The sequence below is a fragment of the Gallus gallus genome, chromosome 3, assembly GCF_016699485.2.
Source record: "Gallus gallus isolate bGalGal1 chromosome 3, bGalGal1.mat.broiler.GRCg7b, whole genome shotgun sequence".
NCBI classification, from domain to species: domain Eukaryota; kingdom Metazoa; phylum Chordata; class Aves; order Galliformes; family Phasianidae; genus Gallus; species Gallus gallus.
This window is the reverse complement of record NC_052534.1, coordinates 17348275-17362899: the sequence shown is the minus strand read 5'-3', so window position 1 is coordinate 17362899 and position 14625 is coordinate 17348275. Positions and strand designations below refer to the sequence as shown.

General features: G+C 41.1%; 1 protein-coding gene across 16 annotated transcripts in view; it reads right to left on the bottom strand.

The window, feature by feature from the left end:
• The window catches only part of TP53BP2 (tumor protein p53 binding protein 2), a 67233-nt gene that overhangs the window by 5479 nt on the left and 47129 nt on the right, over positions 1 to 14625 (bottom strand). For all 16 annotated transcript variants that reach the window (XM_046939575.1, XM_046939568.1, XM_046939569.1 and 13 more), the window contains 12 exons: positions 14171 to 14284; positions 13495 to 13574; positions 12432 to 12533; positions 9817 to 9991; positions 8299 to 8480; positions 7724 to 7888; positions 7087 to 7324; positions 4904 to 5029; positions 4382 to 4518; positions 3177 to 3660; positions 2029 to 2810; positions 129 to 266 (listed from right to left, as the gene is read on the bottom strand). In XM_046939575.1, coding sequence (XP_046795531.1) covers positions 129 to 266; positions 2029 to 2810; positions 3177 to 3660; positions 4382 to 4518; positions 4904 to 5029; positions 7087 to 7324; positions 7724 to 7888; positions 8299 to 8480; positions 9817 to 9991; positions 12432 to 12533; positions 13495 to 13574; positions 14171 to 14284 — 2723 coding nt within the window. The remainder of the gene's footprint in view (positions 1 to 128; positions 267 to 2028; positions 2811 to 3176; positions 3661 to 4381; positions 4519 to 4903; positions 5030 to 7086; positions 7325 to 7723; positions 7889 to 8298; positions 8481 to 9816; positions 9992 to 12431; positions 12534 to 13494; positions 13575 to 14170; positions 14285 to 14625) is intronic.

Here is a 14625-nt window from a genome sequence, read left to right as displayed (position 1 = left end):
CATCCAGAAAAGCTGCGACATCACAGTTTGAACTGGGATTGCTATTCTTTCTGTTACAAGGCAGCATTTGAGTTGGACCAGATGACTTCAGGAGTCCTTTCCAAGTCAAACAAGTCTACGATTTGTACCTCATAAATGATTCTCTGCACGAGGTCAAACTCCCCCTCCAACGATGAATCCAGAAGCAGTGCGAGAGGGTTGAACTTCACTCTCATTCCATGAGCAATTCTGTCAGAGCCAGCCTTACGCAAGTTCGTCCTCTTCCCCTGTGAGAAGGTAACACAGTTATGGGACATTTTTACTGGAAGAACAGCAGAAACAAACAATTAAGGCAGTGTTTAATGTGAAATAGGCTATTTTCTACCACATAGGTGGTAGAAAATGAACATAGCAGCTTATGACAGAACTCTGCCTTTATCTCCAGGCAAGGTTCCTATATTCAAGTTGTTTGATCAAGATGTCATTCTCCTCAAAATCCCAAAACTTTGAGATCCCTAAAAAAATTAGGAAAAAAAGTATTTGTTTTCAGATTAGTTTAGCATTAACTCTCAGGGCTGTTACACAAAACGAAACTTGAAAGACTGTATGAAGTAACACAGAGCCTCTTTGGGTTTTGTTTTGTTAAGCTGAGATGCTAAGTTAAGCAGAGGTTAACAGGAACAGAAACGGCTAAGGAAAACAATTCTGGAAAGACTGTAGAACCAAATGTAGAAGAGCTTTAGATGCTCCCAGTGATACTGGAAAGCAAGTATTTCTATAGCTTAATTTGTACTCTTTCCTGCAGAGAATATGCATACATTAGATCAGCGCTCTCCCCAGCTGGCTGTGCAGCAGCAATAAACACTATTCATAAGGCTATGCAAATTTCCAACAGATGTCCGAGCAAAGATGAATAGAAATGACTCATGTTTTGCAAGAGCAAACATGCGAAGATGAAAGTTTTATGAGAAGAGATTCCCAGAAAATACTCTCTTGCCTGGTATATCAAAAGCAGAGGCTTTTTAAAGGAAGACCTAGTCAGAACAAACCAGATCTTAAATATGAAGTTGAGAAGTTGGGCTGGTTTCTTCTCATCACAGCAGAATTATTACAAAGCCAACCAGAACAGAGTCTGTACAATTTAGGAAACCCTACTGCTCAAGTTTCCTTGCTAAAGGGAGGAAGGGCAGTCTCAAAAGCATGAAAACTTGCAATGACTATTCCAAGGCTAAAAAAGCATGCTGAAGCTTTTAACTCCTCAGCATTGAAGTGACAGAAGAAAAATATGCTTTCACATACATGGTTATTAACATTCTATTCATTATAAATTTGAAAGAAACTCTTCAAGGAATCAAAAGTAATAAAAGTTTCTGTTCTATAGCAGTGAGATAACACCATACTACACACACAAACGTATTGCCCAAACAAGACTGTAAAATGCTGCCTAACCTTAGCCCAAAGGGGCTCCATTTAACTTGAGAAGTAACTGATGTCAAATTAAAGTTCCTAAATAAATTAATTAGAAAACATTTCAGTAGAGTAAATGCGAGTAGCTGCCTCCAAATGAGTTACTAAAGCAGAAACTAAAGGAGTCCATTTCCCCTCACTTTCAAAGCAGTGCACTCAGAAATAAACAAATGCAACCCAGGATGAAGGGAATTAGTTTCCATCTCATATGAGCAATAGTGGGAAATGCTCTGAAATATGTATGGCTGCAAAAACTGTTTAATTTCTCTAAGAAGGAAGTATAGTTTGAATACAACGAGCAGACTTCTATACAGAATGTTTTAGAAAGCTCAGAAGAGTTCTATTTGTGTATCAAATTCCATTTAAACTTCATCATGTCATTCATTTTCAAGATTACAGAGGCTTTTCATTACTGTCGTTCATTTTGGAGATAAAAAAACTGATACCCATAGAGAGACTTTTAGTCTGTTTTCACAACAGTTCTCCTACATCCACTTAACGTCTACAATAGAAAGACAGGATTTACAGCAGAGCTTAGGGTGACTTAGACAGCGCTGAAGTTATAGGCTAGCCAATACTCACAGGAGGCAAGGAGAACTGCCCTGTAACTTCAGGAGGCCGCATATTGAATGAGTCCTCTCCCAAACTCTCCGGCTCCCCTGATGGATATGGAGGTGGTGGATATGGAGGATACTCCTCCATGTACACTTCCAGTGGTAGTGGAGCCTCATGGCTCGGTTCTTCCATTTTTGGCGGCATGGATTCATCACTATCTGATACCGCTTCAGGTACCGGGTCTAATGCAGTGGAGGGAAGAACAGCTTCGCTCTGATCTGCTGGTGTGTTTTCTGCTTCCTCAGCAATGGTTGGCTCAGGCATAGAAGAAACAGTTTCTTTCTCCGATTCTGAACTTGCATAAGGATTTGGGATTTCCACTGGGCTTTCAGGACTGACAGCTGATGCCGTCTGTTTGGAGGGATGTGATGGAGCTGAGATAGTCTCCATAGCAGCCAGAGTCGTCCTCTGATACAGCAGCTTTTGAATATTGGGACCGTTAGGTCCTTCTGGCTCAGTAATGGAGCTACGTTTCTTCAGTGGTCTGGGCGCGTTGGACAGCTTCTTCCGCAGTGCTTCCAAATCAGCATCACTTTGGTTGCGGTACGGATTGGACAGAAAAGGCAGCAATTTGGTTGGGCTGAGGGGACGGGGAATTCGCTCTGTTTCGTGACTTTCATGAGCAGAGGCTGTCGTTTCCATCTCGGGCTCTGGACTGCCTGGCTTGCCTTGCAGGTTTGAGTAAATGTTCTCTGTCTGCGGCAGTTGATTCTGTACACCTGCTCCTGCCATCACAGGCTTGCCATACACTAGAGAGCAGTCAGAGAATGGTAGGGAAAAAAACATTGATCAGGTTTTCACAGTTAAGCCTATCAAGAACATCCAACTTGATTCATCTGCCTATAAGGCAGTGAAGCACAACAGTAGAATCAACCAAACAGAACTCTATCAGACTTACCGTTATCATTTAATCAGAGATAAAAGACAGGTACTTTGCACTCTTTGAAAATGTTTATTTACAACATGCAAGATCCACTTGAGATTCTTGCAACTGCACTAACTTTCTGAATTGCCCCCCAAGAACAGCTCTGTACCCACTATCCACAGATTAAGTGGAAAATAGCTCTCTCTGAGGTTTATGAGAACAGAAGAGAGGTAAAGAGCTACAGGCTTACCACTAGGGAAGTGCGGTGCTCTGGTCTGTGCCCTTGTCAAAGCACTTTGCACTGCTTGCTGGAAGTTCTTCCCAGGAGTCTGCTGTTGTGTGTACATACTGTAAATTGAACTTGCAGCCACAGTTTGAGGCTTTCGAAATGGAGGCAGTGAGGTCTCTTTGGATGGCTGAGGGGTAAAAGGTCTTACAGCAGCTGCCGGGGGACTCTCCTGTTTGGAGGAGGAAAGAATCTGGTCCTGGCTAGAGGAAGGACCTACAGGGGGTACAGAAATCCGTTGCATCTGCTGAGGATGGGAGGGCTGCTGTGCTACTGGTTTTTGTTTGCTCCCCATAGAAGCGACAGCCAAAGGCAGCTTCTGTAGGTTTCCATCCAGCTTCGGGTCAGAAAGTTGCTGGTGACTGGTTTGACCAAAATAAGGCAAGTTTATCTGTTTTGGTTTAGTGGGGACAGGAGGTGGTACTTTTGTTACGTTTTTATTGGCTGCCTGAAAGGAAAAAAAAAGCACATTTTAAGAAATTTGCTGGGAAGGACCAAAGATCCCCAAAAAAACAACATGCAACTAACACTTGTACTCTCTGCAAAACTGTTTCCAACCTTGTTGGAAACATGAGGAGACTTCTCCAAACATTTTATCATCTTAGTTATACCAAAGGAGACCCTGTTCTCCTTAATTCCTTCTGTAGCAGCTGTGTTCAAAATTTCAAGTGATGACTGGGCACAGTAATTACTCTACAAGTAGAGGAGGACTTACTAGAATCTATAGGAAAGTAGTTGTTTCCAAAGGAGTCCCTGACATCCCCAGTTCTTTTATGTTACTCCACACCTACACAATCAGTCCCTTGTGCCAAGATTTAGGTGGGAAATCTTGCTGCAACCAACCACCTGAAGGATGTTGATGAATTGAACAATGGAACAGGTGTGTAAATGATTTTAAAAGCCCCTGCAGTGCTTCTGAAAATGCCTCTGTACATTCAGTCTTTGGAAAAAATACCCACATGCACACCAACACAAGTAACACTATTTTATGTCATAAATCAAAATGTAGGAGAAATTCTTCTCCTTAGAAGAAGTTTTTTCAAAGAAGACTTTTCAAAGAGCTTCCCGACAGCAGCTTTTGTAAAGCTGTGTAGTAATCTCCATCTGATGGAATGAAGGAAAACTTGACAAAGTTTAGAGCTGAGCAGCAGTTTGAGTTCCCTGCATACCTGAGCTTCTCGCAAAAGATCTTCGCTGCTCTGGTTCTTCCTTAGCGTACCCAGCCCAGCAGACTGATCCACAGAATCAAACATGGAGAATGGACGTACTTTCTTCTCTTTGTCTCGTGAAAAAGCATCTCCTTCAGCTGTTGTTAAAGAGAAAGATTTTTTTTTTTTTAATGGCAACACAACTGTAGGAGTAAGAATGCTGGTCTGTGCAAAATTCAAGACCGTGTATACAAGGGATGCTTTTCTGTATCCAACTTTCTTCTGTATTAAGGACTCAAGGGCATGCCCACTCTAGTCTTGCTAATCAAATGGAAGCATTTCTGAGGTGTTAGTATACACTTCACCACCTGAAATAAGGTATTTAAAAATATCCCTGCAACACTGCTCTGCAGCCTGCACGGCAATACTCTTTGACTTTTTGTGCTCTCAACTGTACTGTTAAGTGAGGCATGTTTAGGGAAAACAAATGTCATCAACTTGAGTCTCCATATTTCAAAATTAGCCAAGCACATAAGAGCCTACCTTGACCTTCACCGGACACAATTCCCTTTCCTGAAGTCAAAGCAGATCCTTGACTTAAATGGTTGTCTGTATTTAAGCTACTCCACTCGGCAGATTGGGAAGGTTTTGAACTGGGGACCACAGAACCTAGGAGAAAACAAATGAAATAGTTTAAGCTATATTTTTATTTATTGCAGAGTGGAGGTTTTTGGGTTTTTTGTGTGTGGTTTTGGGGTTTTTTTTGTTTGTTTTTTTGTTTTTTTTGTTTGTTTGTTTTTTTTAGGAGTCAACTAGTCAGTATACAAGCACCATACACAGACTAATTGCTGTGGAAAACCATCACTTCAGATTCTAGTTCATAGAATCATTTAAATTGGAAAACGACCTTAAGATCAAGTCCAAGTACCCACCTAACTACCAAGTCCACTACTAAATCATATTCCAAAGTGCCTCACTCACATATGTCTTAAATACCTCCAGGGATGGTGATTCTACCACCTTCAGTGGAAGCTTGTTCCAACATCTAACCACTCTTTCCATGAAGAAAACCCTCCTGATATCCAATCTAAACCTCCCCAGTGCGATTTCAGGCCGTTCCCTCATGTCCTATTACTGAAAAGAGAGACTGACAGCTACCTCACTACAACTTCCTTTCAAGCAGATGCAGAGAGCAATGAGGTCCCTCCCTCTGCCTCCTTTTCTCCAGACTGAAAAATCCCAATTCTCTCAGCCCCTCCTTATATATCTCTTGTTTTCTAGTCCCTTCACTAGCTTCACTGCTCCTCTGAACACATTCCAGTAACTCAACATCTTTCTTGCAGTGAGGGGCCCAAAAGCGAACACAGTACTCAAGGTACAGTCTCACCAGAGCCAAGTACAGGGAGACAATCACTCCCCTTGTCCTGTCACCCACCTGGGCACACTGCTGGCTCATGCTCAGCTGCTTACCAGCACCCCAGTAGGGGTGGAAAAGATGGTGCAAAGAAAAACACAACGCATTAAAGCAGAAATTAATCCTGGTAGTGATACCCATAACAGTAGAAAATCATTTGTGCGTTCAGTGCATATATAGGCATTGCATCAAAGTTGATCTTTATATTCACTGGAGTAGATACCCAGACTGCATCAAAAATAACTAAGACAATGCTTACAACTTGCAACCAAATTCTCTCCTAAGCTCTATCACATCAGCTAACACTGTAAGTGGTATCCAGCTCAAATATTAGTGATGAGCAGAAGAGAAGAAATTATCAGATATCATCTCTCCAGATTTTTTTTTTATTCTGTACAGACCAGAGCTAAAATTCCAACCTGGAAGTTTTATGATCTAAACTTACATAAAACCAAACTGTTCCCCATCCTCCAGCAGAGTAGAAGAAACTTGGTACTTTATAAATATCAGCCAGCACTAGAAGGGGGGGAGGGAGAGAAATGAAGTAACAGAACTGTTCTATAAGCACAGTCTCTTTTTTCCTTTTGAGGATATCTGAGTTTCTCATCTCTCCTGTTGAAAAGCAACTCTGAAGGATGCCATCAGAAAAGATATTTGCATTTCCCAAGTTTCTTCTGATTTCTGCTCTGAGCTGAACTGTATCTCATAAGAGAAAGCTATAGAGAAACCAGGCAAACCTCCACCAACACTCAGTGCGGCAGAGGCCAAGCTCCGTATCAGGAGTGGGACTGCTGTGGTCAATCCATACTCCCGTGTCACCAACACTTCAGCTGGCTCATTTCTATTTCTGTGTTAGAATCAATTGCCACCCTTATAATATTTCTTGTAGCATGTGTTAATCTTTTACATATGTCATTTCAAAAATGTAGTATCAGAAAACTTGACTTTGTTAGTTATTCAGCCCAGTCAACAGGTTAGCCATGTGTGTGCTAAAACTGCCTCCAAAACTTGAGCAAGTATTTTTGTATATTTAGAAGATCTTTAGGAGAACAAGAAAAACACAGAAAATGAATCCTCCTATGTTCTATGCCATATAACATCTGAGATTATTCACTAAGAGGATTACTTCATCTTTAACACATTTAATCCTACAGCCTCAGTACTTGTCAAATACATTCACTGGGTCAGGATAACTCCAAGACAACTTCCAACTCAAATAATACTTTGTTTAAAAATAATAAAAAAAAAAGCCAGGGCTGGTAAATTAGAATAAAACAGTTCTAGAGAATAAATATTGATTGGAAGCTATTACCTGCAGGAACTTTAGCTTGTGAACTGCTCCCAGCTCGCATGTTCGGCAAAGTTTGTGTTTTCAGTGGACCATCAGATGCCTGCAAAGCTTGGGTCCCATCTGAAAATGCTGGCTTCACCAACAGTTCAGGTCTGGAAGCAATACGTGGCATAGTAGAGGACTGGATATAAGGACCTACTGCTGCCACTCGGCTTGGAGCAGAACCCACTGCCTGGGGTAAATTTCCATCGGAAGAAACCTTAAAAAAAATTAAGGAAAAAAAAATGTAATGAATTGTATGCTGTACAAAGTCTGAACTAGAAGTCAAAAAGTATAAAACAAATGAAAAATTATATTCAAGTACTAAAAAAGAAGCTTTCTCAGAAACCTCAACGTATATAAATGATGCAGTAATAACAACAAAATCTGAAAAAGAAATTCCACGACAGCATAAGATGTCTTCTTGTTCATAAACAGTAAGTAGGTTAACATCAATGTACCATGAGAAGTACTTTAATAATACAAGACTTCCACCACGAATGGATAAAAACTACACATCTAGCATCTGAGCAGCCCTCCCCAAGCAAGTGTTTACTTCAGCCCATATGTGCCACAAATAAAAGCACTTTTTTTTGTGATTGAAGCATCCACCACTTACTGGTACATTCTCTTTCTGTTGCAGAGCTGCCTTTTTCTTCCACAGGCGCTCCCGCAGCTCATTAACACGCTTGTCCATGACTGCCACCTCTGAGTTGCGCTTGTTCAAACACTCCCTCTGTTGCTGCAGCTTGGCATTCTGCTCCTGGTTCAGTTTGTTCCTCAGCTGAATAAATTCACAAGGGGGGGAGAGGAGGCAGGAAGGGGGGGGGAAAGAAAACAACAAAAACATCAAAGCAAATTAACTTTCAGGATGGAGATAGGGGACAGGAAAGAGCTACAAAGAGAGAAACTATCTGAAAAGTCAAGTCTTGCTTGACTCCCAAGACTGTATGTTGAAACAGACTATATTCTCCTGAGATTATATTCTGAAAAAAGTGCTGGGTCATCTCCTAACTGCCCTCAAGGACAAGGCGCAGGCTGAGTGTTCTGTCCCTTCGCTACCGTGAGCTCAACACAGCCAGCCCTGCACTCACAGCCCTCGGAAACTGCAGAGCTCTGTTTGGAGCAAGGGCACGGGGTTTCCACCCAATTAGGCAAGAAGCCACCCAGTCAAGTTTCCACCCTCCACACTACCTGCAGCTCCTTGTACAGGCGGTCGAGCTCAGCTACAGCCGACTGGTTGTCGTGGTAGCCATCAATCCGGCCGTTCTTCAGCATCTCCAGTTGCCTGGTGAGTTCCTCTACCTTTGAGACCGCCAGCACCAGCTCACGCTGCTTTTGCTGGAACAGGCTGTTCATCTGTTCAATCTCCTCCACTGAAGAGGGCGAGAGAGCACAATAGCTGCCCTGAGAAACGGCCCAGCGTGGGCTGCTTCCAAGGCAGCACGACGGGGGCACGGAGCAGCCGGCTGTTGCAAGCCTGTGGCCCCTGGAAAAACAGCTCTTTCTTGAGGGAGCTGAACAAGCAAACTCGGCAGCAAGGCAATGGAAAGTCTGTCTGCTCAGAGCACACGGGCAGAGTCGCTAAATTCACATAATGCTAGGATTCCACAGTGGGATGCTCACTCATACAAGGCAAATATATATGATGCTCAAAACTCCTGAGTTTACATCAGAGGAATGACAGATGACAATGGCAAAACACTCGATCTGTTACACTGAACAAAGCCTTTTTAGGGGTTTACTACACATTGTCATCAACAGCTGTTCTCATTATTCAAAACCGGAGTATTTTAGAACGAAATCTGAAGAACGGGGAATTGTTCAAGCAAGTGCCATGATCAGACCTGCTGGGGGTGGTGCAGGGAAGCAGATACACGTGCTGTGTAGTCTCAGCTCCAATTCCTTTGTGTTACTTCGCTGTTTTTCTCTTCCTTTAAACTGAGTTGCATTACATAAAATAAATATTGAACAGAATACGTATTTTTCCCATAGAAAAATCTTTTGCTTTCATCTGTAAAGCATTATGCTTTTTTCTTAAGAAAAAAAGACAAACTCTAATAAGGCAACATGTTCTCAGTGAATGCACGCAGAAATGAGTTCTGCATGATATGGATATAGAGGAAGGAAAAAAAGAGGGAGGAGAATGCTGACATCAAGTCTGAAACAAAACATTTAATACTGCAGTTCAGCAAGTTGATGCAAACACCCAACTAGTATTGTAGAAAGCCAGACATTAGCCTGATTTTTGTGATTGAAAGTATACAGCCACTTTGGCCATTAGGCCTCTTTCATAAGAGGAAATGTAGGTAACACGCCAAGCAGCTCACAGTTTTGTTGGGGGCCAAGAGGAAAGTAACAGCCTAAATATGTGAGGTATGAACATAAAGGATAGAAAAACTTACTGTGGTACACAAAAGTATTCAGGTAAGGAAACAATCTACACTGAAATTGAAGAACAGAAATGCTAAGCTTAAAATTGGATGGAAATACACTTATGTGACATTTTGCAATACAGTATGAAAATACTTTTTTCCTGGGTCATTCAGGAATTCGTTTGGTAAATAAAAGATGTGAAAATTAAGATTAACTTTCCTAGGAATACTGCAAGTACCTCTTCTGAATCACTGAAATCCCCACAGATATCAGAGTTCCCAGAACTATGTTCCATGAAAAAAAACAGAGGCTGCCTCCTGCCAAGCAACAACTCACCTAACTTCCCATTGCTGAGTCTTTTTTGCTCCACATGGCCTTTCAACGCTCTTACTTTCTTAAGTTTGGCTTCCTGATTCTCAGCAATTTCCTTTAATCGCTTCAGTTTTTCCTGTTCAGCAGCCTGCTGTTGCTGTCGCTGATCTTGCTGCTTCAGGAATTTCAGGCGCTGTTCCTGTAGGCAAGGCAAGGAATTTATTTATTTAAAAGATGAACTAATGGTGAAATACTAACAGAAACAGCCTTAAAACTAATACACAATTGTCACCGTATCTCTGGTCATCAGTTACTTCAGCTGAGCATTCTGACTTCTCAGTGCATCAAGGAAAGCTTTTGAGACCAGGGCAAGCACCTCCCAATGCCCAGTACATGTGATCCCCAGTACAGGCACTGCTACAGTGCAGTGCAAGAGCCTACTGAAACAAAGGCCGTATCCACATCTAAGAGTCCTTAGTACATTTTTCTTCCATGAAATTGCTCAAAAGCCTTTTAAGAAAAATTTTAGCATTCGTGTTCCATGTTGTTTGCCAATTTCTGTTAATGACTACTTGTTCTTCAGTTGCTAAAATTAATCATTATTTCCTTTCTACCTTCTCTATTCTGTTTGTACTTCACAATCTCTATCATATGACACATTTTAATATTTTCCAGTGTGATTTATTGTCAATTAGACATCCTTTCTATATAAAGTATTTCATAAATTATAGATCATGTCTGTCACTCTTTGTACTTCATCTCATTCCATTAGAAGTTCCTCAAGAACGGAGATCACAGAACAGCAAAGCTTTGAAACCTTATCCTTTCTAGGCAACAATCAACATCGCAACACAGAATAATTCAAGACATAGGAAAACTTTTACATTGACCTGGCTCCACTCATGCAATGGGCAATTTCAGTGGAGAGGATGCTTTCACTTCTCCAAGTCCATAAGAGTAGCGTGGTGCACCATCAGTTTCTATACACAGATATCCAAAGCTTAGAGTTAAAATAAACAACTAGGATCATCTACAGAGACTTCCTTTAAGTTAGTGGCCATTACATACGGCTTTCAGTTCTGGAGATGACGTGTTACTTCAGTGGTAGGAAAGCTGCTAAGGCTTTCCCAAGCATCCAAAGACTAACTGCCATGACTACCAGTGGCTACAAACATTAGAACACAACATTTTCTCCAAAGGAAAATACACCTTAAAATAAAAATAAAATAGAAAACCACCAGTTGTATTTAGAAACACTGACTCCCGTGCATTTTGACTAAAAAAAAGAAAGAGGAAAAAAGTGAGCTTGTTTTCCAGAGAAAACCAGGCACCACCTGCAATATATACACTAGTTTAGAGACAATTCCATAAAGGGAAGTGTAAAAAAAAAAAAAAAAAACAACCACCCTAAAAAAAGCCACAGGTATTACAAGTCATGTCTAAAAAGAAAGTGTCTTCTTTCCTTCCAAATCTATTTTTAATACCGCATTTGATTTCAGAAGGCAGGAAAGAGGCAATGGACAGTCTCTCTTCAGAGCAAAGACAGCTTTCCAAACACCTTTTTAGAATGGCATCTTAGATGATAAATTGTACATCAGGATACCCACAGGGCTACTCTATCACCAACCACAGCAAGACACCTACCGGATGGGCAGGATGCAGACAAACTTAACTTTTTAAGTCTTGTATGACTCCCCTAACAGTAAATAGATGAATTTTTCCTATTTGGGGCTCTCTGTATATGGTCACCACAGTGTCAGTGCTATTTATACAACCAACATCTATTACCAGTACTTGTTAGTGAGTCAGTCAAGTGAGGAAGGGCTTCTGAGAGAGGAAGAGTGGTAAGACAGGAGCCTCAGAGCAGCCTTCCTCCTCAGCAAAGCACACTCTGCAGGGCCTGGGAACTAATCCACTCAGACAGTCAAACCCTCCTCAGGTTGGGCTCATGCATAAAGATTCTCTGCCAAGAGCAGTGTTGTCAGTGGTATTTTCAAGAGCAGTGTGTAACAACAATGCTAAAGTCAAACAAAAAAAATCCATGCTACCATTCTGCAGATGTGTCCAGAATACTTTTTCCCTAAACAATTCAGGAGCACCCACAGTGTGCCATCATCAGCTTTTCTGTACTGTTCAGCAAACATTTTATAAATCACTGTCCTAGTTACTTTATCACATGAAGGCAATCTTTTTCAGACAGCTGTCCCAGGAAGCCAGGAACACTGAACTTTATCAGGAGAAAGCAAGATATCATTACAGGACAGCATTGTGTCTAGAGACAAAAGCATTGTTCACTGATCAAACTGGTGAATGGCTGGTCACCACACAGAGCACAAAGAGGGCTAGCACAGACGCCAGGATAAATGATAACATTAACACCATATGCTCTATCCTTTTAGTTAAGCTATAGGGTCACCGCTATTACCAACACTATTTTAGTGTTTTACTACTAGAAATGTGTATAGGCTGACTTACAAATTTAAGAAGTGGCAGCTAAAGAAAGGAAGTTCTCTGCTTATAAGAGATGAGGGATGAAATAAACAAAAGAAAAACATACACAAATCCCTAACGCTTCTTCCACCTCATGTAACTCCTACCATCTATGTTCCCAGTTGTAAACAATCTTCTTCCAAGCTCACCTTGTTAGCCAGCATTTGCTGTTGAGCCTCAATTTGTTGCTGCTGGCGTGATGCCATTTCCTGAAGTTCAGCCAGCGTCATATCCATCCTTGGAGCACTGACCTGCCAATGAAAAACCAAAGCATTAGAATACTAGAATTTCTAATTTGGCTAGTGTGCAATTCTGTAGAGCTACTGCAGAAAACCATGATTAAAACCTTTAAAATTGGTGAAAGCAGAATATTCAATAAAATAATTAGAAAGAAATAACATTTTTCTACGTTAAAGGAAATAACTGCTTGGAAGCCTGTACAGATGCATACCCCAATCCAGCAACAGGTGCAACTAACATTTCTTGAAAAATTAATATTTCTAGCAAAATCCCAGTGACATTTTCAAGTGCCATTTCAGAGCACTTTGTAATTAAGCTCAGCATGGTTCAGCTTTGTCTGACTGAGCCCAGAATGCCCAGCACATGGCAAAGCAGATCGGTGGCTGTAGGTGTATCATTGCTATTCAAAGTATTTCAACATAAATTGCAGAAAATAGAAAACGTAAAGAAAGAAGGAAACCAAAAGGTAGCACTATTTTACATTAGCTATCTGTTTGCATCTTTCCTGAATCTAGATTTAATCCTATATTCATATTTACATCTTCTGAAGTAAGAAGAAATGGCAAACAATGGATTAAATTCTGAGACACTAACTAGTCTCAGCTAGAAAACCAGAACTAAAAGCAGGCTACTACTATGAAATCAAACTGAATGTGGAAAGGATTGATCAATGAACTGAAGAAAAAGGAGAGAAAATTTTGGATGGGAGTAGAGGATGGAAAGCAACACTGATTTTTCTTTCTCTGTGACCCGCGGTACAAACACATACATGGCAAATAACAGGTCTTGTTGAAAACTTAAGAACTGAAAATAAGAGTGATAATTGTTAGAGGCTTTGTGTTTATTTTAGAGCAGTCAAGAGAAATTTCTCCTAAAATCATTGCTTAGTTTGCTGGGTATGGTTTGCACAAGCTTCTCAGAAGAAGGGAAGCCTCTGCTTTTGCTACACTGGCCAACACACCAAGAACTTACTCCATTCTCCATTCTTCGATCACTGGGCACTTTCACACCATTTCTTTTTAAGACTGGATCTTGAGACCTTGGTCCAGTCCCTAGACAGAAATACAGGATAACACAGATGGTAAGATATTTGGGGATTTTTCTTACCTCTTCAGACACAGTATTCAATACTAAAGAAGAACCATAACAATTTTCTGTTTATAACCTGAACATACTTTGCCAAGTACTACCCAGATGAAAGATACTAATCTCACATAACAATAGGCGTCACCAGAGAGCAATTTGGTTGCTAAATGTAAAGGAAAAGATCACAATTTCTGCATTTTAGGAGACTAATCACACACCTCTAGATATTTAACTCTGGCTAATACATTTAGCCCAGAATGCTCTTAGATGTTGTGGTCATGCTGAGCTCTAGAAAAGCTGCTACCGTTTCCATTCAGATTTAATATTTTCACACCTGATACAGGAAGACAAAGTCTTCACTAAAAAATCAAAAAGGAGAGTGAGTAGCAAGTACAGCTTTCTGTTATTAGCATTCCCTCCACATAAGAAAGTAAAGGTCAGACCAGAAAGATTTGCAATACCATGCTGGTTACCAGCAGTCATGTATAATATATGCATGCCATTTCCTTAACCTTGAGGAATTAAAGAGAACCTCATTTTAGCAGCTAAGACCAACACCTACCTGATTCCCGGCAGGGAGAGCGTTCATGCCTAAGAAAGAAACGAACTTCACCTCTCTGCATCCCAAAGCGCTGCAAGATATCCAGCATCCGTTCATTATCGGCTATAGGCCGTTCTGAAAAGGTAAAAAGCCTGTTTACAATCACATCACTGTGTAGCTCGGAGATGGAACAAAACTACTTATCCACCATCTTTCAAATGCTGTTATCATTAAGGTGCAGCATGCAGACCTAAGCCTTGTTCTCACCCAATGCCTTTCTACTTTTTCCATAAGCTCTGCACCACCCCCTGCTTCTGAAGGTGAGCCAACGCCTCAGAAAAGCTGACAGAGCCCTTCAGAAGTCAAACCAAAGGAAAAGCTGAGCCCGAGGAAACGCAAACAGGCACTTCAGAGCTTTTAGCTGGAGCACCTTAGTTTTGTGTTTGCAAATCACTGTACCAACTCACCATCATAGG